At 34.6% G+C, this 23,246-nt stretch overlaps 1 protein-coding gene and 1 pseudogene across 3 annotated transcripts; one reads left to right on the plus strand and one right to left on the minus strand.

Moving 5' to 3' along the window:
• The first annotated feature begins 10,262 nt into the window (after window positions 1-10,262).
• LOC110284403 (vomeronasal type-1 receptor 4-like) lies at window positions 10,263-11,112 on the plus strand (annotated as a pseudogene).
• Window positions 11,113-15,453: 4,341 nt separating this feature from the next.
• On the minus strand, window positions 15,454-23,013 carry LOC110312180 (vomeronasal type-1 receptor 2-like). Of its 3 annotated transcripts, none has more exons than XM_085832993.1 (2): window positions 22,941-23,013; window positions 15,454-18,532 (listed from the first exon to the last, which is right to left on the minus strand). In XM_085832993.1, exon 2 carries the CDS (start codon window positions 18,218-18,220, stop codon window positions 17,324-17,326), a length of 897 nt encoding a protein of 298 aa, XP_085689119.1. In that variant the 5' UTR covers window positions 18,221-18,532; window positions 22,941-23,013; the 3' UTR covers window positions 15,454-17,323. The 3 variants fall into 3 exon arrangements, with proteins under 3 accessions (XP_085689119.1, XP_085689120.1, XP_085689121.1); XM_085832994.1 differs by lacking the exon at window positions 22,941-23,013 and adding an exon at window positions 22,736-22,933; XM_085832995.1 differs by lacking the exon at window positions 22,941-23,013 and adding an exon at window positions 20,315-20,447.
• Between the last annotated feature and the right edge of the window lie 233 nt (window positions 23,014-23,246).

Raw genomic sequence — 23,246 nt, forward strand, 5'->3', positions numbered from 1 at the left:
CAGGCACTGGCATAGCTTCACAAGAGTCAGCTGTATCAGGGTCCTCTTGGCAAAATCTTGCTGGCATATTCAATTGTGTCTGTGTTTGGTGGTTGATTATGGTATGCATCCCTGGATGGGACAGTCTCTGCCTGGTTGTTCCTTCTGTTTCATCTCCAAACTTGGTCTCTGTAACTCCTTACATGGATATTTTGTTCCCAATTCTAAGGAGGGATGAAGTATCCACACTTTGGTATTCCTTTTTTTTTTTTTTTTTTGAGTTTCATGTGTTTTTCAAATTGGTTATTCAAAGTTTCTGGGCTAATATCCACTTAACAGTGAGCGCATATCATGTGAGTTCTTTAGTGTTTGGGTTACCTCACTAAGGATGATATCCTCCAGATACAACCATTTGTCCAAGAATTTCATAAATTCATTCTGTTTTGCAACTGTTTCATTCCCTTCTATTTTTTTAAAATTGTTTTACAACGTCTTTGAGGTCTTTTCTTAATTGCAAGGCAGTCTTAGTCTTACTAAAAAGAGCAGCAAAGAGAACTTTTTAGTTAGCAAGAGAGAACTTTTTTAGAGAAATTCTTTTTCTTAGGGAACTTTCATAGGAAATTTAGATAATTTAGAAATAAAAGCTATAATTATTTTTCAAAGTATTCCTTTTTCCCCCTCCTACTTCAAATAGGTGGCAGGGATTTAGAGTCATGTAGCTCCTACATAATCCCTCTGTTTTACTAAGAGGTTCTAAATGCCAGAGAGAAAAGCTTCTGGCAGCAGAGGAACTCAAGCAGGCAGGGCAGCTACTGTAGCAAAGTAATTTAGACTTAACAGAGATAAAGACTTTACTACTAAACAGCAACCCTAAATATCTCACATGACCAAGGATTGCCCAAGCTAATCCTCTTCCCTCTTGGCTACCTTTGAGAGAGAATCAGAAAAAAATGAAGTGCTGAGGCTTGGCCCAGGTAACACTCATTCAGTGTCCCTGGAAAGTTTCTCATGAGAAAAAGATCATGAAAGCCACTTCCTAGTCATGGCAGAACATCAGAGTTCTCTCCTGAGAAAGTATGCTTTCTTGGTGCCCCAGTGTTCTGTGATTCACAGACATCCTTAAGGCCCCTCACAGGTAGCAGGCTGAGAGCAGTCACCTCATGCCATTTCTCTACAATTGACAATATGTGTAATCAGAGCCTTATCTTAGAAGAAGTTATGTATGCAACATTCCTCTTGAATGAAGATTCAAATGTCTATTAAATTCACATGTATAAGTCCTATCATCTGAATCTAGAAGAATTGAGAGAAAACCTTAATAAACCTAGTTTTATCTCCTTTGTTGAAAATAGATTCTCTTTATTTAATATATCCTGATTATGCCCTCCCCCCACTACCCATTCTACTTTCTTCCAACCAAGTTTTATCTCCATTGTTGAAAATAGCTTCTCTTTATTTAATATATCCGGATTATGCCCTCCCCCCACTACCCATTCTACTTTCTTCCAACATTCCTTCTCCACACAGCTGGATTCACCCCTTTCTATCTCTCATTACAAAGCGTGTAGGCTCTACAAGATAATATATGGTATAATATATTATCTAGTATAACATAATGATAAAATAGAGACAAACAGCTCAGAATAGGACAAAGTATACATCAGGATAATCAAGAAGAAAATGATACTATAGAAGTATAAACACTGAGAATCTCCTGTTCCCATAAAAGTAAAACATTGGAAGACATAATATACACACAAAACCATGTAAAGTAAAAAAAAAAAATGCTAAAGCTAAATAAAAATATTAAAATTTAGAAAGAAAGAGAGAGAGAGAGAGAAAGGAAGGAAGGAAGGAAGGAAGGAAGGAAGGAAGGAAGGAAGGAAGGAAGGAAGGAAGGAAGGAAGGAAGGAAGGAAGGAAAAAAGAAAACCTCAAAAATTTTAGGAAAAGTTACCTTCTGATAGGTGTGAATGCCAGCATTCAAGAGATAGAGAGATATGGCTCTCTTTGAATTCTATGTTACCTCGTCTTTAAAGTAAGTACTAGGACAGTCAGAGCTGTAACACAGACACAATATTGAAAAGCAAAACAAAACAAAACACAATAAAGAATCAAATAATACCACTTCCATCAACACCACTACCACCATCATCACCATAGACAATAGTAACAATAAAACAAAACAAAACAAAACAAAGAACAAACAAAAAATGACACATTCAGAGATGCCATTAAATTCATCTTCTATTGGCCATCTCTTGCTGAGCATGGGAACTACACTTTGTTTTTATATTGTGAATCAATGTAGAAAACCAGACTTTGATTTACAAGTAGTAATCAATTGGACATAGAATCTAGGCTAGGGATAGTAGGATGTATACACTTCTTCTTTCAGATATACATTTTCTTCTGGTCCTAGACACCCATGTATAACATGTTTGTATTGTAAAAGACTCTATTAGTTAATACTTGTGTGTACATTTCTCTCTCTCTCTCTCGCTCTCTCTCTCTCTCTCTCTCTGTATGCCTCTCTCTCTCTCTCTCTCTCTCTCTCTCTCTCTCTCTCTCTCTGTGTGTGTGTGTGTGTGTGTGTGTGTGTGTGTGTCCTGTCATGTTGAGATGATCTTGTTTCTTGTTGTACCACATCTTCTCTGGCTCTTACACTACTGCTACCTCCTATTCTTCCAAGTCCCCTGAACCCTGACAGAGGGTTTTGATAAAGACATCATTTTGGGGAGATTAGTCTTTGAGTGTTGTTTTTCTATCAATTCTGATTTTGGTAGGACTCAGAATTTACTCTCATCTACTGCAGTAAGGACACTATCTTGTAACAATCAAGGAAGGAACTAATGTCTAAATATAGCAGAATGCCATGTAAAATCATATTATTGCTGCATCCCTTTAGTAAAAATATTAATTGTTTTTCTTCTCTGTCAATGGGTACAGATCTTGTCTTAATTTCTGGGTCACAAACCAGAACTTTCTGTTGAATCCATCTCATGGAGTAGAGCTTATATCATATCATATATTGGTTGGTTACTCACAGAGGATATATGAACTATTACACTAACGTAACTTGAAGACAACATATTATTGTTATCAAAGGGTTTATATGAGGACTGGTATTTATATTTTTTCATTGGTAGCATTTAGAGTATCATCTGATACCAAGAACATTGGCTCATGTTGGCGAAGGCTCTAGGTATGAGCAAGCTTGATATTTCCATAATGAGCATGTGCTGTATTCAGCAATTGAACATTTATGAGAATTTAAAATGATATACATGTCTTAGGTTGAAGATGAAATACAAGTTATTTTCCGTGTCCTTTGCATCATTTTATCCTTCTCTATATTGAATGAGGAAAGAGGCTCTTATACATGTTTTTCAAACACCACAGGGTACAATCTACTCTTTTTTTTTCCACTTGTTTGTTTTGTTTTTACTTTTCAAATCGTATTTCTTTGTGCAGTCCTGAATTTCCTGAAATTTGCTGTGTAGGTGAAGCTTGTGTTGAACTCTGAGACCCACCTACCTCTAAATCCTGTGTGCTGAGAAAAAAAGTCATGTGCCACCTGTGCTCAAATCAATTTAATGGTTACTCATAAATTTCAGTGGGAGATCTCAGTTTAAAGTTTTGAATTTTTATTCTTTCCTCAAAGAAAGGAGATAATGTTACTGGTTACATCAGATTTTGTGAATCTTAAGTCTTCTCAGGAAGTGAAGAAATCAAAGTAGGTGGGGTTTGTGAAGAACCCACTACTCTGGGTTTTTTTCAAATAATTTCATATGTGCCATGTCATTTTTCCTGTATGTTCATGGTCATTGATTTTTATATGTACATTAGGTAATGATCAGAGCCAATATATTAATAAGTCAAATGTTTCAGGGTGGTGTTTTAAGGAGTTTATTAACTAAGATACACAGTATATAGCATTTAAATAATTTAATACTCATCGATATTTCATGATTTGTCTTATAATCTGGGTTTATTACTCTTTAGTTATCATTCTGTAGATACTCATAATAGTTCAAACACTTTAAGGAACTGTATCCCAATTCATGTTTTGTCCTTGTAATACAAACCTTTTATACAAACTTATTAAAAGTCCTAAGTTCTCAGTTCATCAGTTCAGATTATGTCATACATAAATTAAGGCACAGGAGATTGTCTGATTATGTCAATAACAAGACTCCAAGGTTGAAGCAACAGGATTGCTACAATTTACTGGAAAGGATTTGTTACAGAATGAGAATCTGTGAATTACCCTTCACAGATAGTGGGAAGTGAGGTCATTCCAAATATTTTCATTACAGCTATAAGTCATTAAATTAATCACACAATTTATTTTACTTACTGGTCAATGTGAGATCTGTGAATCATTGGTTTGTATGTGTGTTTTCTGTGGTTGGTTGTATCACTGATTTCCTGTGTTGTGTTTTGCATCTGTGGAATCATATAACAGTGACTATTCTGAAAGTTTCTGGTGACCTTTTATGCATTTAATCTGATGAATATATTGCTGGTTTCATAGATAAGTGTTGCCTTGGACACCACTATGTTAATTTCAGCTGAGTCAGTGTGCTACTAATAGTCATGGGGGCGTTTTTGCTTGAGACTTATTACTTGCTTTAAAATAGTAAATTTTTACTCTGAGGATATATCTTCATTATGTTGAGAATGAGATGTTTTCCATGTATGATTTTCTGTTCTCGGTAAACAGACTTTCATTCTACAAGATGTTGGTAGTCACACAAATACCATCCCCTCTGTTTGAGATGCCCACCCATCATTATCCTTACCAATGCCTAGTGTTTCATTCAATTATTATGGTAAATTTATGATTGTTTAAAATGAATGCACACACACACACATATTCTCATAACACTGGAGATGAATCTTTGTTCCTTCTTCATTAGATTTAGTTAACTAATAATTCTTTTATAAATTGATATCTAAATTAATACATATATGATGGTATGTGTTGTGATACAAATTCTGAGAGCTCTTTCTTAATATAACATCTTCAAATATGTCATCAAACATATAATTAGTTTTTTTATGCTTCATAGTAACTATTTTCTTATTTGAGACTAGACAATAGTGCTCATGTTTGTTGTAACTGATTAATTAGTTGATTTTGTGGCAGGTTCATTTTCATTTCATGATTAAAATTAAGGTGAATTCAGAATAAGGTCTTCCCTGGTGAAATGATGCATGAAGGAAGTTTGTCTTCCTTAACAGTGGTAACAGTTTATATGAAATTATTCAGAATTGTTTCCTTTATACTTACCCATCATTGACTTTTTTATTAGATATTTTCTTCATTTGCATTTCCAATGCTATCCCAAAAGTCCCCTATACCCTCCCTAACCCTGATCCCCAACCCACCCACTCCTGCTTCCTGGCCTTGGCATTCCCCTGTACTTGGGCATATAATCTTCACAAGATCAAAGGCCTCTCCTCCCAATGCTCTTAATTGTCTTTTCCAGAATAATATGACAGTATTTTTCATCATGACTTTTCTAAAAATATTTTATAGGATTTTTTTAACACTAATATGTGCATTTACAGAGGAGAATTCTCAGTTCACATTATCAATGATGTCATAATGAATTGAAGATGTGGTCTTGTAAATTTTCCCACACTAGCTTTTCACTCTGGAGGCCAAGAAATCCCTTACACTGATACCCTGACCTTCAAAATGCACTAAATTTTGCAAGTCACAGAAATGACAACTGATATATTTTAAAGGAAACTGTATTTAATGACAAATTGGATTTAGGAAATGTCACAGAAGGTAATGGGAAATCTGGAAACCTGAGCAATTTCTGTATTATTTCACTGTTTTGTCCTTTACCATAATGAGATCTTATTAGTTTAACCAACGATAAGTTTTTCTAAATAAATCAGCCACATAATGGACACTTTTGTTATGACCAGATTTGGGGAACCAAAGGCCAGCAGAGACTACCAGGAGTCTGAAACTCACACAAAAGCAAAGAGTCTTTCCTTATGCTAGAGCTTGAACCTCTCCAATCTATCCAACACATGGTCGGGTGTGGAAGGTACAGGGTAAATACAGTCTTATATATTTATTACAGTTTCTGCTTGGTAAGGTGCTTTCAAACTTGGCAGTTATATGATGGGTAGACATTTCCAAAATTATAGCTTGCATAGACATTGTCCAGTGACATTTTTAAACATACTACATACAATTGTGATAAACCTGAGTCAGTATCTAGGACACAGGATAGGAGACTTCCTGGTACCAAGGGTGAAGTGATTGATCTTGCAGAGGTTTTTGCTGTTTCTAGTGGGGTATCATGGTTTCCTGAGTAGGTTGTGTTTTTTCCAGTTACAAAGTTCAAAGAAAGAACAGGTTGGACACAAGATGGAGTCTGAACACAAAATGGAGTTTATTTAGACTGGGTCCTTCGTCTTTAATATTAAAAGAATTCTTCAATGAAAAGTTGTATACCAATAATTCTGTTTGTAGGGAGAGTGGGCAGAAATATGTTCATGTGCACAATTTTCCTCTTGGGAAATTTTCATGCAATCATAATCAGTGCGAGTGAATCATATTTGAGGGATCTGAAAGTCAAGGAAATTACTTGCTCTGTGCCCCTCTGCTGTATTTTGAAAATTGTAGTAAATATTATTTTTTTCCAAGTATATACATATCCCAATTCAATAGCAATACTATCACACACAAAATTGCTTTTGCGATATGCTCCCATAGCACGATGATAAAATCACAAAATGACTGTATGCAGAATTAATGGTGGATCCTTAAATCTTGTTTTATTTTTCATCACCTCATGCAACGACTCCATGAGTATCCTATTTCAGCCACATGTAGCAGGTTCATCTATAGCACATGGATCAAAGGTATTCATCATATCCTGGCACTGGACTTCATTTCCTACATTTTTATATTCTGTCTGGCATATTTAATGGTTATAGTTCTCTTGAATATAATTTCAGTTCATAGCTGGTAAACATAAATAACATTGCTTCTCTGGGTTTTCCCACTTTGGATCCCTATATTTTGCATCAGAACCCCATTGTATTCATATACTATATTGATTATTTAAGCAATACAAACACTATAATCATGTCATACTCATGTAAATTGTATATTTGTACAATATCTATATATTTTATCTTCTAACAGATCTTTATATGGAAGCCACTGGGCTGTTTAAGGTAAACAGTTATGGGTATGTCAATTTGCATGGTGTTAGAATTTCTCCTTATAGGAGCACAGTAGAAGTGTGTGAAGCAGATTATTTTGTACTAGATGCAGACAGATATGTGGTCATAAATTGCAGTATTTTCCTTTGAGGCAAATTTAAAGGATTAGGACTCAGCTATTTAATCTAAGCTTCAAGATGGCTCATGTTGAGGTAGGATCTACATTGGCAATATTTTCCTGAATCAAATACACTGAAGAATAAATGGTGGGTGTTATTTTAATTATTTCCTCACCCAAATATCTTTATAATACAATGATTTTTGTCCTGTAGTATATTGTTTTGTTGGTAATATTTGCCTGAATACAATGTTTAGATTTAAAGGTTTGTATTAGTTTGTGGTTAAAGTATAGTAACTTTTTGTTACACAAAAAAAATTAAAATGAATTATGTATAAAATTATTAGGTAAATATCTTGATAATAAATAAAAGTTGGTGGAGAGATATTAGTTCTGACAGCATATTCATGCTTTCTGTAGTTTTCTGAATAATAAAAATTTGTGCACCACAGCACTGGGAACTTGAAAATTGAGAGAGAGAGAGAGAGAGAGAGAGAGAGAGAGAGAGAGAGAGAGAGAGAGAGAGAGAGAGACTTCAGATTCAAAAGAAACTACTAATATACCTCTTAGTAAAATTACAGAAATATTTTCAGTGGGCCGTATTCCATCATTAGAAAAGTGGGTTTGCACATGTGTGAGAAGATTCACTTCAGTTCTTGCCTTATAATAACATTGGCTTCAACTACTTCTTCAGATTCCAAGAACTGCTTTGAGTCCTTCTGTATCATAGTTGTTCTTTTTATTGTCTGTAAAAGAAAGATCACTATTTGTAGTGACTCACTATAAAGTTTAGAACATAAATGGTGATGTTTGCAAGGCTTGTTATTGGTTTTCATGTAAATCTTATTATTGAACCAGTTCTTCTTACTGGTATGCCAGGAAGGTATGAATATGCAGGAGCATGACTAATAGAATTACAATATATATATATATATATATATATATATATATATATATATATATATATATACTCTTAATGTCAGATGGACAATTTGTCACCATGTCTTTTGGGGATCAAATGAAAGCATGGACTTCTTTGTCTGGTAAGTATCAATCGATCATTTTGTTCTATTATACTCCAAAACAGATTTTACTCACTATATTCATGTTGTTTATATGGTTTGTTTTGAATAGAAAAGTCAAGCTTGCCGGGTTTGGTGGCACATGACTTTAATCCCAGCACTCGGGAGGCAGAAGCAGGGGGATTTCTGAGTTCGAGACCAGCCTAGTCTACAAAGTGAGTTCCAGAACAGCCAGTGCTATAAAGAGAAACCATGTCTTGAAAAAACAAAAACAAAAACAAACAAAACAAAACAAAAAAAAAGGAAAGAAAAGAAAAGAAAAGTCAAGCTTGCAGGCTTACAGCCAGGATAAACTAAAAAAAAAAAAATTAGAGGAAGGGATCTTGTACACATCTACACAGTTGAGGTAATAGAATACAGAAACACATCAAGAGTGTTTTTAGATGTTTCTACCCATATTCTACCTACTAGAATCCTCTGGTTACCTACTACCACCGCTAGTTTTTCAAAAAAAAATTCCCCCAAAAATTATATAAACTCTATAACATGAGTTCAAAACATGAGTCTGAGGAGGGAATATTTAATTCTTAAACTATGTCAGTTAAGTATGGGGCTTGTGAAGAGATGACAATACTTAGGACAGATGTAAGAAGGATAACACTACAATGAATCAAGATGTGAAAGGCAATGTGCATGAATGAAGGAGAAAAAAGGCAGAAAAAATTTCAAGACCTATTGAGGAATGGGTCAGAAGTCAGCACTCCAGGTTAACCTGCAGTTATTAAAGTCATGAGAAACTGAAATGCCTTAACTTTGTGTACTGTGGGATTATACACTCTCTCTGCCTTTCTACAATAAATGACTTAAAACAATGGACTGGCTCTTCTCATCAGGATCATCTGTGTTGGAGCAATGGAGCTGGTCTCCCTCTACAAAGTCGCTCTTTTAACCTTCCACTGTCAGCCTCCCTGCCCTTCCAACCACTTCAGCCATCCAATCCAAGCTGCCACCCAAACAAGACAAAGACTCTCCTCCCTGCCCTTTTCTCTTTGGCCTGGGCAAGAGCCCGCAGGCCCTGCACTCCCTTCTCAGCTCTTCTGAGACATTGAGCAGGGACTGCAGTGTCAAAGAGCTAGAACCTGCTATCCCTAGCCTCTGTGGGACTGGGGATCCAGACCCTATCCTGGCCGGTCCTTGGGAACGTCAGAATGTATTTCCCACCCCTGGATGGGGTCCTGAAGCTTCTCAAAGCCTGATGCCTGACCAATAGTAGCATGGGGTGCTCAGTAAAACTTCCAGCGTCCCGCTTAACCCAAGGACCTGAGCCCTGGGCCAGATACTGAACCCTATTTTTAACCCACAATTATGTATGAAGTTTTAAGAAATTTGGTGAGCACTATTTTGGAACACAACATGCTTTAAATTCTAATATGTACCTATGGTTACCATCTTCTACTCCTAATGGTGAATATATTTTATAAGAGTACATATTTACCATGTTATATAACATATAAAATTTTAAGGCTTTTGTACCACATTAGGACTGCATGAATTTCTGGTTGAAAATGGTGATTAAATACTTTTTCCACTACGACTTGTTCAATCTGAATGGTAGAATTCATGAATTTCCTAGTTCATTGCTTCTCTCAGTGGAGAAAAATGCCCTTATTTTTAATGATAACTTTTCTAAGAATTATATAGAAACCTCTCACCAAAATATGTTCATTTATAAAATTCAACAATTTAAATGAAAGTTATTGATGATGATGATGAAAATTATTTGTTTTGATACATAGTCTTGATATGACGCATTCATTGCTTTACTAATTTGAGCTCATATGGTTCTTTCTCATACATGTCCCAACATGGAAATCTTCAATATATACTTTGATTCATACATGAGATTGTTGCTATAATAAAAACAAAAAACTACTAAATTAACGAATGGAGTTCAAGAACATGGCAATAGGAATTGTACTCTTAGTTCAGAGTGAACCTGGAATTCTGGAAAGCTTCTCCCTTCTTTTGTACTATTTAATACTTTACTACAAGGAACATTCATTACAGGTAGTAAACAACATTTGTACACATGCATAAACATCTAACTCATTGAACGTTCTCTTCAAAGGGCTTGCCCAGATAATGGGAATCTTTGTCTCTAACATGTTCTTCAATGATGTGGATGCAATCTTATTTTATATGTTCATAGTCTTGGCAGGAGCATGTCTATCAGGACCACTTTTCTCTTCAGTGTCTTCCAGGCAGTAACTATCAGCCCCAGAAACTCCTACTGGAAAGAAATCAAAATGAAAACTACAAAGTTTATGGGACTGTTATTTTCCCTCTGCTAGATCCTGTTGCTGCTAGTAAATATATTTTTCCCCGTGTATACAAGTACCAAAAGAAATAGCGAAAATAAGACACAAAAGAGAGCTTTTGAATTCTGCCTCTGTTGTTCTCTGTAGTCTTATTTTCGGTGTTCATTGTATGTTCCAACACCTTCATGATTTTCACACTTTATGGACATAATAAGAGGGTTCAATGGATCCTCAGCACACATGCTTTCCAAAGAACATCTCCTGAAACCAGAGCCACACAGACAATCCTAATACTGGTTTGCATCTTTCTACCATTTTATACTCTCTCTTCCATTTTACAAGGTTATATTGCTCTCTCACATAACCCCAATTGGTGGGTAATGAATATCACATCCATCATTTTTATGTGTTTTCCTACGTTAGGTCCATTTGTGATGAGTCACTATTCCACATTTTTTAAATTCAGCTTTACTTAGTTACTGAATATAAAAATAAAATAATATTAAAGTAAGACTGTGCAATTTTTTTGTTGATTATATACATGTGTCACTTGTATCCTTCAAATATCATTGTAATTGCATAATAATATATGGGGAGATTATTTTGATGTTATGATAATTTCACTTCAGAATTGTTATATATTTTCCCCTATAGACTACTGTCACCAATGATCTGTTGCTGTGGATGAAACATGAAGAAATTCAGTTCCTTATTTATTTCTTCATGTTTCATCACTTACATACTTTTCAGTTAAATTAATCTAAGAAGATATTATGTACTAGCATACATAAGACCTATGCAAGTTAAATTCAGACACTTGACACAGGGTTATGGAGGGAGCTGATAGTCACAGATTCCAAATACCACCTGAAATACAAACAGTATTTGATAGCATCTGAGGAAATAAGAGATTCATTTTGCTGTGACTATGTGAATTGCTATTAGGCTGAACACATTTAGAGTCAGACACTACAAATAAGAACATTTCGTCAACACACAGGAATTTTGATAGATTTTAAAATGAAGTAACTTGGGCTGGAGAGATGGCTTTGTGGTTAATAGCACTGGCTGCTCTTTCAGAAGTTCTGAGTTAAATCCACAGCAACAGCATGGTGGCTCACAATCATCCATAATAGGATCCGAAGCCCTTTATCGGTGTGTCTGAAGACAGCTACAGTGTATGCACTTAAAACAAGTAAATAAATCATTTTTAAAAATAAATAAAATGAAGTAAATTGAAGGGGGGACCAGATCTAAGAGAATTTGGAAATCAGGCTGACTATAATCAAGGTATATGTGTGGAATTCTCAATAAATTTATTTTAAAAAAATCATTGCAGAAGTCATTTGTAATAATAGTAAACTTTAATTGGTATTTGTATTTTCATTTGTTGCCAACAGGAGTTTAACATAGCTAAACGCAGTGGGGAAGAAGTAAGAAGATGAATATACAGGACTACATTCTGTAAAGGGAGTAAATTCAGTAATCGTGGTTAAAAAAGCAGATAATCTCTCCACACAATATGTGCAGCAAATAAATAGAATATGTAGAAACAAATTCCAGGATCATGTTTCTCTGTAGAAATTTTGATGAGTATTTGAACACTCTCCAATAATGTCCCTTTATTGGTATCCACACGGGAAGCAAAGTGAGGGAAATGGAAGTGGAATGGTGCTATAAACTCTCACAAGCTAACATGATTAAAAACATACTGCATAGAGGTCCCCATACTGAAATATTACCCAATGTCCTTACAGATCAGAGGAAATTATAAGATAAGTATGGTAATAACTAAGCCTATAGAATGCATTTTTTACACAAACAACACATCTTTTCTAGTTCTTCATAGGCTCATGAACAGCATGTAAATAGTGCTTTGTTTATAATATTAGAAGGCCATCAGTGGGAGGAGAGGCCCTTGGTCTTGGGAAGATCATATGCCCCAGTACAGGAGAATGCCAGGGCCAGGAAGCAGGAGTGGGTGGGTTGGGGAACAGAGCAGGGGGAGGGTATAGGGGGCTTTGGAGATAGCATTTGAAATGTAAATGAGAAAATATCTAATAAAAAAGAAAAACATAATGTTAGAAGGCTCAATATAGTTAAAAAGACCAACATCTAATTTTTTTCTGAGACACAAGCTAAATTTTTAATTGTGATTTTATTTATTACCCAAATTATGTTTGATGCTTCCAGTGTTGTACTGTAAAATATATATATATATATATATATATATATATATATATATATATATATATATATATATATTCCCATAATGAAATAGTAATCTGGTAAGGAAATACTGGGTCAAATCAATACAGAAACTAATCAGAGATATCAACAAAGACGGTATCTCCATATTAATTATCTGGGACCTTCAGTTCCAATGCTTAGATAGCTATATGAATCCAAAGTTTGAACATAACATTCATTTTTCTTTATTGTTATGTCTATTCCTTGTATGTGATTCAGATTTCCCAGTATTTCAACAACCTGACAACTCAAAATTCTGATTTACACTGAAATCTAGCTTCCACTTCCTTAGCTATAAATAATGTTTTCTTATAGCCCCCCATTGATGCTGTCATATACAATGCTTTTCCCCTGTGGTTAAAATTCTAAGAGAAGACTCAGTGTCCCACTTGCTCTACATTTGACCACCTTCCAAATGTAACACTACATGCGATTTAAGACCAAATAAGAAATCCAGCTTCATATGCACCCTTACACATATCAACCATATGGCACTGTTGTCAACATCTAGTGCTTTAGGGTCCCAAAGGTAAAGTTGTATTAACCAGGACACAGCAAGTACACTGCCAAGTCAACCAAAGTACACTTTATTCAAATTATAGCATATTTTACACAAAAGACAGAACTAAGTTTTTCTCACAATTTCTAGTTCTTATCAGGTGCTATTTAACAAGCAATAGCTTATCTTGGTTCAAGGCCATCCAAACTTCCTCACAGACTGAGAAATCTGTCTGCAGTCCTCCTCTTAGATGTGCTGTTTATAATAATGAAAAATAAAGTAAATTTCTCATGAGAAAAGGAAGATGAAGGCAACTTCCTCAGGTTTGAAGCTTAGTTGGAAAAAAAAGCAGGATTCTCTGCCTGAGAATGTATATCTCCTCTTTATCTTAGTATGCTAAGATTCACAGATACATCCGAGATTGCCCAGAAGCCAACAAGCTGGGAACAGTCTACCCATGCCATTTCTCTACACACTATGTTTAGTATTTTGAAGAAATTATTATTTTTTTAAATGAAAAGAATTAAATATTCAGAACAAGAAAATCCTCAAGCTTCTTTTTTAGACATCCTTTAACTTAACATGATAGGGTCTTACCCTGAGAACATTTTTTCCCATTTCAACTATAGATCAGGATATGCCCTTTCAAGGTCACTACTCTTCTTAGCAAATACAGTATATTTTGTCCTATGATTGGTTGTAATCCTAAGATTTCTCATACACCTTTTGCTTCCAAACAATAAGTTTTGAATTTCTTTCTGACTTAACTGCCATTTTTCACCCTAGAACAGATTAAGAGTTAGTACCAGTTAAGGTTCCATGTAGTCACTGTTACACTGACTTTAAATTTTCTGGGTAAAATAGGTTAAACATCACTCCTAAATTCTACCTCATATAAATTTTCAGGGCATGGCATTTAATAACCAAAAGCCTTGGGAAAATCATAAAATATATTTTATTCTTAGTTCTTTAAAGAGATATGTGTCCTATGCTCAATATTCTGACCTTATTACAGCTCCTGATAGTCCCTCTGTTTTCCTCTTTCTTTCTTTCTTTCTTTCTTTCTTTCTTTCTTTCTTTCTTTCTTTCTTTCTTTCTTTCTTTCTTTCTTTCTTTCTTCCTTCCTTCCTTCCTTCCTTCCTTCCTTCTCCTTCCTTCCTTCCTTCTCCTTCCTTCCTTCCTTCCTTCCTTCCTTCCTTCCTTCCTTCCTTCCTTCCTTCCTTCCTCCTTTCCTTCCTTCTCTCTCTCTCTCTCTTTGTCCTTTCTTCCTTTCTTTATGCTTTATTTCTTTATATCTTAAGTGCAACCTTCTCCAGGTGCCCCCTCACTGTTGTTCCTCTCAAATCCCTTATAACTCTCCTCTGAAAGAGTGATCAACATGCTAGGTTTCTCCCCTCCATGACACATTAATTCTCTGTACAATAATGGGCATCATCTTCCACTGAAGCCAAACAATGCAGATTTTTTGTATACTGATGCCAGAGTTAGGCTATAACCTCAGACATAAACTCTACTCTAGTTATTTGGGGACCCATAAGGAAACTGACTTGTATGTCTGGTACATTTGTACAGGGGTCCTCATTCCAGCCAGTGTCTGGTCTTTGGTTGGTGAGTCAGTCTTTGATAGCACCCAGGTGTCAAGGTTATTTGGCTCTGTTGGTCTACTTCACCTCAGCAGCTAACTGAAACAGGTGTAGATAACCAAAGCCAAATATCAGAGTGATCTCGGCAACTCTTATGGAATAGTTGGTAGAAACATGGAAGGACCTGAAGAGGGTAGGAAATCCATATGTAGACCAGGCTAGCCTCGAACTCAGAAATTTTCCTGCCTCTGCCTCCCAAGTGCTGGCACTAAAAGCCTGACTTGACCATTCTTAACTAATGGTCTGACCTTGTATACCATCTGTATTGTCCTCTTCCTTTATTCTCTGAGACCATATGACCTCTAACAGCTTCCCGTACTACTCTAAACCTCTAACCACAGGACACTGATCAGTGTTGAGCTTTATAGATCTTTTAAATAAAAATATTTACACAGAACAAGTTCTAACAAAAACAAAGAATATGAGATTTGTTGTTTTCACTGCTTACATTACTCATACAAGAAAATTATGAGAATATGGATTTGGAGTGATATAGATTATTGATAGTATTTTGTGCTAGCTACAGCACTGATTTTCAGCAGATTGCAAATGGTTGCCTTTCATTACTTCTCAGGGCAGAAAAGTTAGCTTGTGATGAAAAGAAGGTAAAAATGTAGCATCTCTGGTGGATCAGCAACAGGATATCATTGTTCTTTAGACAGATCTTAATTCTAGGTCTAATGTAAGTCAGAATACAGTGTGGAGATGATATCATATCATAAGAAATGTTGCCTGAGATCTGATGCCAGTGTCTATCTCCTGAAGAATGACAAAATCTGGACATAAGTTACAGTTACATAACTTCTAATTTTTGAGTAATTATGTTTCTATAGTATCAGCAGATCTTCATCGTAATTTACTACCTGCATAACTTACAAATTGTCTCATAGTTATTTATGACTGCATGGCCATAAACATAGCATATTCAGTATTTTCTGTATACCCACAGAATCACTCATTCACTATATTCATAGTTGAAATGGATGGGAATGGTGTATTGAATTCCTCTTCACTGTCAAATGTGAAAAAAAATTATTTTGCTTTGTTACCACCTTGATTTCTCTTTCTGTATCTAATTTGTCATTACATCAATATTATTATTTATATAAAATATTTTCTATATATAAAACGCATAGCTCTGAAAATTTTTAACACATGAATATTTTTCTTTTGAAATACAAACTGTACATTTATCCTAGGCTTTGTATAATGTTATGCCAATAACCAAGTCATTTAACTTGTCAGTATCCCAATTCTCTGTTGATTTAACCATTGCATTGTGATATACATTAACTATATCTCTGTCAGGAAGACAACCTATCCTAAAGACATCTATGGAGTGAGCCATAAAAAGTATTAAATTCTGCCTGATAGTTAGCTAGAGAGTCACTTACTGGTATTTTTTTTTCAAATAACAGGTGTAATAATTATCAATGCCAATAAATTTTGAGATACTTCTATAAATCATCAACATATCATACATTGACTATAAGCCTAAAATATACAAGAGAAATATTGGAAAATACAATGCAGTAAAATTCCAGCAAAGCAGACACTCTGATTATGATTATTTAATTAGGAACTACTAGCAATCATGGTAGTTGGTACATACAAATGAGATTATCATTTACTTGAGTCTTAAAAATTAATAAATAAAAGAAGCAAACATGAACATATTACCAACATTAATATTACCACAGACTTAGATAAAAATATTAGCATTAGTTTTGAACTGCATAATTTTTTTCCACTTTAAGAAATTAACATTGATCTAGTCATAACATAGTTGGTTTGTACATAGCATAAGACAACAGTAAGTAAAATTGTGTAATCATCATAAACATATATAACATATTGATTTTAAAAAGTTATATCATAACAACATGATATTTTTTTCACAATTGTGCTTCCTTATGGAAAGGTTCTCCAGTGATGATATAATTTGTTCACTCAGTCTCTAGAAACTGAGAGTAAATATTGCAGCCCAACATATTTGATCTTCCTCAAACAGTATTACTTAGGATTGCTAAAATAGAGTACTATTTTCACAATGGAATAATAGCACAATAGAATAAGCTGTTTGATTCTAACCTGCTATACTACTACATGTATTAGTTTTAACAGATTAAAATCCAAACACTGAGTACAGTTTTCCTTAGAAAGACAAGTGGCTAGGCATTAGTTTTATGTTGATATTTTGTATGAGAAGATGAACTAAAAGTTTACATGGTGTGGGAAAGAAATTATACACTCAATATGCATGAGATAACATTATGGGATTTGTTGATTTCTAACTCAGAGAAAGTTTAATCTTGGCCTAGTCGAGTTATGATTCATCATAAAAGGTCCCAGTGTAGGAAAACACATTGAAATGATTGCCGTGATATTCACCAGCCACCAACCAGGATTATATACAAGAGCAATGCAACCTTGTAAGATGGAAGAGAGGGCATAAAATCCTATAAAGGTGAACACCAGGGCCAGTATCCTGTGGATAGCTCTGGACTCAGGAGATGTTCTGGAGCTAATGTTGATGCTGTGGATATGTTGAACGCTTTGCCTGTGCATATAGAGAATAACAACCATGGAGCTGCTGGACCAGATGATAAGGAAAGAAAACAAAATTTCAGGAAGAACAATAAATGCAGTATATAATGAGCTTATAAAATCATCATGAACTACAATGGAGCAGTATTTCAAATGATTTTTATGTGTAAAGTTCACTCTGTTCTCTTTGTTATACATATAAACAGGAAAAATCAGATTTAATGCCATGTAGAGAATCCAGCAAAGAGAAGTGAAGAGACCAATATGATTTGGGGATTTGAGTTTAAGACTCATCGAAAAAGAGGTCCTAGGACTGATGGTGATGGCCTGGAAGACACTCAAAAAGCAGGTGGTACTAATGGACATGTTTCTGCCCAGTCTTTGAATATACAAAAGGAATTTGCAGCCAAAGTCATTGATAAATTCTTTTAGCCCAAAATTTTCCATTGTATGGAGCAGTCCTTTAGAAAGAAGGATCAAAAAGTTGGCTGTGAATAGGTGTGTAAGAATCAAATTTGTGGTCTTTATTTTATGTTTACTATAGTAATTGAATAGGTAGCTGGTAAGAAGAGAGAAATTTCCCAGAATTCCAACTGTACTCTGAAATAAGAACACTGTGCCTATTATCAAATCCTTGAGGTCCATTCTGTCATTTAGCAATTTGTCCTTAAACTGTTGCAAAATAACTTCCTTGGGTTATTGACTTGAACTCTTGGAGACCTGGTTGTTGATGTGAAAAAAATTGCCTGGGCTCTAGATTGCAATGTTCTAGTAGTTAACCTAAACGAGAGTTCTGACTCAGAAAATCATTTTGTCAGAAATATTTGACAAAAATATTTTGTCAGTAACATTGCTGAAATCTTCCAATCTATATATTTATGAAATGTACTTCCAGACCTTTGCATAGAAATATCAATACTAAGAGTAAGTCTAAGTACATGTTAGAGAATCAATGACCTGTGAATAAAAACATAAAGGATACTCATTGCTAAATTCACAAATGAACTTCCAGTTACAACTTATATTGAAAATAAAGTGATGTTAATTACCCTCTTATGGAAAAAAGAAAAAAAAGAAAAAAGAAAAAAGAGAAATCTACACATTTCTCATCTGAAATTTAAACAAAATAAAAAAAAAAACTTTTCTCCAAAATAATGCATGTATTTCTTTGTTCTCACCGAATGCACCATCTATTATATAGTAAAAGCAACTAACCACAATGGTTGAGTGACACAATAGAAAACATTTAAAGATCTAAGTCTCATAATAATTTATATAATACACATAGATATGGGCACTCTTGCTTTTTCACACAGATACAGAACTCATAAGCAGAGAGCTCTTACTAAATAACAAAATTAAAAAATATGAATAATTTCCACCACAGTCAGGAAGAAAGTGAGAATATTAAGTAAAAAATAAACTGAATGTGCAATATTCTTATGAGATCCAATGTCTGATGTTGTTGAGCAGTAAAGGATACCTAATGATAAATCCATAATAAACAACACATATTTATGTGACTGGGAATACCTTTAACCCCAAATATAGGCAGAGAAGACAACTAACACTAGTCAACCTGACCAAAGCAAGTAATTAGGTAAAAGAATCTTTTTAAATTCATGAACATGGGTTACATCCACCTAAAATGGATTCAAGAATTCCACCTTAGACATGAAAAGGACATGGTTATCATTTTGTGTAACAGACTTTACAGGACCATTTGTAGTTGAAATTATAGGTTGGGTGTAGCTCACTTCTTAACAAATAGTGATTTAATCATACACAGAAATGGCATTATTTTTTCTTAACTAATTAATATGACATTTTAGACAAAGATAAAGACAGGCTGGTTTATCATTCTATCTACTTATGCTTATGTTCTATGATACCTTGCCCTATTTCTGTTATGTTTGTTTCTATGGGATCCTGATTTGGGGACATGGTTGTTTGGACCTTACAAGATTTACACTCCCCATACAGGGCAACAATTGGAAATGGAACAGCATGTCTGATTATTTATCATCCCTTACGACTTCTTTCAGAGTTCTTTATTCTAACCTGCGTTGGTACTCAGGGAACTCCTTGGTGAAACTGGGGTTGAAAAAATCTAAGCATCACTTGTCAGGCTTTCAATACCTAGTGTTGGGATACCCTGCTATAATATTAAGGTCAATGTCTGCCATGGCAAAATTAGTTCCATGAGTTTGGTACAGAGTAGAAGACTCACTTTCTATCAGGATTTCCTACACTCTACCTTACCTGAGAATCCACAACTACATCATTCTACCTAACAAATGCCAAATAATCCTTGGCAAAATTCCAGGACCAACTTATTTGTGAGACTGTCCTGGCTAATGAGGTATCACAGAACTTCAAACTTTAGCCAATGAAAATTCAACCTAAGAGGAACCTCTTTTCAGTTTCTTAGGTTTATTATAGTTCATTTCAGTCCTAATAAAATCTGTGTGCAAGCTGTTTTGTTGAATGCTGTATGAAATAGCTGCTTTACTGTCATCTAAAATAACTGTAACAAGAAGGAATAAAGAGGGGCTGAGGGTGGGGAGAAAGGAGATGAGGAAGCTCATCTAGGTTATACATTACTGGGTTAAGGGTCTTCTTATCATGACATGATAAAATTTTCCTCTAGTAAACCAAGCCTAAACCACCACAAAGACCCCTCAGTGCAAAACTGCTGCAGAAGCAAAATCTTTACTCATTAGCAAAATTTAGACTTACAATTTCCCAAGTCAGTAGGTCTGTTGATGAGAGCAAGAGCAGAAGAAGTGTTGATGTTGGGCAGTTATGAGATGCCCACAACAGCTCTGAAGCTTGGTCTACCCCAGACCAGTTTACACCTCCTGCTAATTCCCCTGTTGCTGCCCCAACCCCAGATCATGCCATCCAAACAAGATTTTTTTTGTCAGTGCCCACCAGGCTTACTTAGGTTTTGTCTGTAATCTGTGACACTGTCAGCCAGTTGCTTTCTGAAATGCCACCCTGTTTTTGAAAAACAAAACAAAACAGAAACAGAAACAAAATAAACAAAAAAACCTAATAAAATAGCTGTAACAATAAAGAGCTTTAGAACTGAGATACAACTGAGTCTTACAACCCCCCACATTTTCTGTCTTTGTCTTTTTCTCTGGGTCTCTGTCTTTGTCTGTCTCTGTCTGTCTGTCTGTCTCTCTCTCTTTCTCTCTCTTTCTGCATTAATTGCCTGATCCTACCTTTTGTGCTTCAGATTCTTGACACACCAAAGGATGAAATGGACAAAACAACTAGGTTCTGTTCCATTCTTCCCTGTTTGGTACGCAACAGAACCTAGACACAAGGGGAAAAGCAAAGAAATATATGGAATCACACAAACAATCCAAGAAACACTCAGGACCTCAGGACCTTGAGTAATACTTTGGTCGAAGTCATTGGATAGGCCCACGCAATGCTCAAAGCCCATAAAGCAAATCAGAGAGGGCTGACCTAGTTAGTTGTTGTCGTCTTCCCTAAAATTTATTCAAGCTAACAGAAACTGACTTAAGTCAGTCATAAAATGAAGTGTTATGTTCTACAATGGTTCAGTATGGAAAGACTGGAAAAATAAGTTCCCTGTTTTTATGAAATCTGTAACTTAAAAAAAATACTAAAAGAGATTCAACTGATTAAAAAAATACTAAACGAGATTCAACTGAAGAATTATAATTTTAAAGGCTATACATTACAGGAATAAAACTTTAAAATCCCAATATTCTAAAAGTTACTAAATTATTGGAAACAATTAAAAATAATTAAGACATCAGATTAACAGTTACCATATAAATGATCCATTTTTTAAATATACTTCATTACAAGTACAATCTTTATTTACTCTCCTGTGTGTGTTTTCAAGGTTACAACTAATACAAGTAACTAAAATCAAATAAATTATACTTTAAATCATATATACTTAACAAATGGCCATCCAATACTATCTGATAACTGCTGAATATGACATGTAATATGTTTAATTGAAAATGCTTCCTGTGACCCACTGTTCATTTGAATTTCCTTACTATCATTTATAATTCTCAAATCTTTGATGGTATCAATATCTAAATGTAGCTTTATTAGCTGATCAGTGCAGGTTATATATAAAAACAAAGCTTTACATTTCTAGACCTATTGGGTCACATGATAAAAAAAGATAAACTCACAGATAGGTTTGATTTAATAGTTGTTTGCTGCATATCAAAGGATACATAGACTTCAGATGTAAATGTCACTGTTTAAAGAACTTGATTTACAAAGACTGATCTCAATAAACAATAACTCATATATGTGTAATGTAAAACATAAGTGCAATGCTATTTAAGAGGAGAGAGCCCCAGCTGATTCCTATATTATAGTGTATTCTGAAGCATTGTATATGAAATACAAAGAAATGTATAACAAACAAATACAAAAGAAATATGGGTTTATGCTTTATGATTTTACTCAGGAGCAGTATATCATGGATCATCAGTGATTACATATTTTATGGAGTAATGTAGAAATTAATGCATGTCCCAATAATACAACATGCAGTAATAACACAGCCATATTGTACAATTATGAAAAAGCTATTAAGGAAATTTTATATTTTTATTTTTTGTAGAACTTGATAAAGGCTCGTATTATATAATATGATTTGGACTGTAACTTTCTGTAATCCTGTTGTCTCATATTCTCAATACCTGGGATGGATTTTGGATATTACATGAAAACCTAATATTTTATGGAAAATATAGTTTGGAAATTAATATAGCTATAGGTTATGAAAATAGTTAATTTAGTGAACTTCAAATTAACACATATTTTTCACCCAAGAACTAAAGTGAATAGTATAGAAGAACCACAGGTCTCCCTGACAGGTCAGATTAGAACATTCAGAAAGTTCCAGAGAGTGAAGAACTTTGTTTAAAATATATCATAATAATATTATTGAAATAAAAAATCTGTCAGAAGAAAAAGGGCAGTTGTCCTCTGATCTCTCTCTCTCTCTCTCTCTCTCTCTCTCTCTCTCTCTCTCACACACACACACACACACACACACACACTATGTTCATGATCACTTTTGTATCTTACCATACAGAGAAACACAGACATACACAAATACATTAGGAAAAGTTGAACTATTATGCTTACATTTACTAAATTCCTTGATGAAATCAAATATATAATATCTCAGGATTTTGAAGAAGCAATAATGTGCAAGATATTCATAGAATCTGAAGTCAAAATTTGCACTGTATGAGTTTCCAAATTCTTAATCAATTTTCCTTATAAAATTTTTACTCCAGACTTCCTTCCTTTGATATGTTGCTTCCCACACCAAGTACAAACAGCTCACCTGCTCAAACTTCAGCTCAGTGTGCACTTCCTGATATGCTGAAATTTCTGAAATCCAGCATTAGCAAAAGCAAGGCATCTCAACTGTGAGATAAAGGTCAACATCTGTGACCTCATCTCCCTTATGAACTGCAGTTTTCACTACATCTACTGTGACAATGACACCACTTGCTTTGGGAGCCAATAACTCTTCTAGTACTTTTTTAATTATTAAATTTATGTGAGTGTCTTCAAAGAGACATTCCAAAGTGCTTGAAGAACTAAAAACAATTATATTCTCATGACACCTGAGGATAACTATTTCAGA

Source organism: Mus caroli, unplaced genomic scaffold, assembly GCF_978045245.1.
Source record: "Mus caroli unplaced genomic scaffold, Mus_caroli_1 scaffold_18, whole genome shotgun sequence".
NCBI lineage: Eukaryota > Metazoa > Chordata > Mammalia > Rodentia > Muridae > Mus > Mus caroli.

Bases quoted from the DNA above. Each gene is read 5' to 3' on its own strand.
- LOC110312180 (XM_085832993.1), bottom strand. From the start codon at position 18,220: ATGGACCTCAAGGATTTGATAATAGGCACAGTGTTCTTATTTCAGAGT.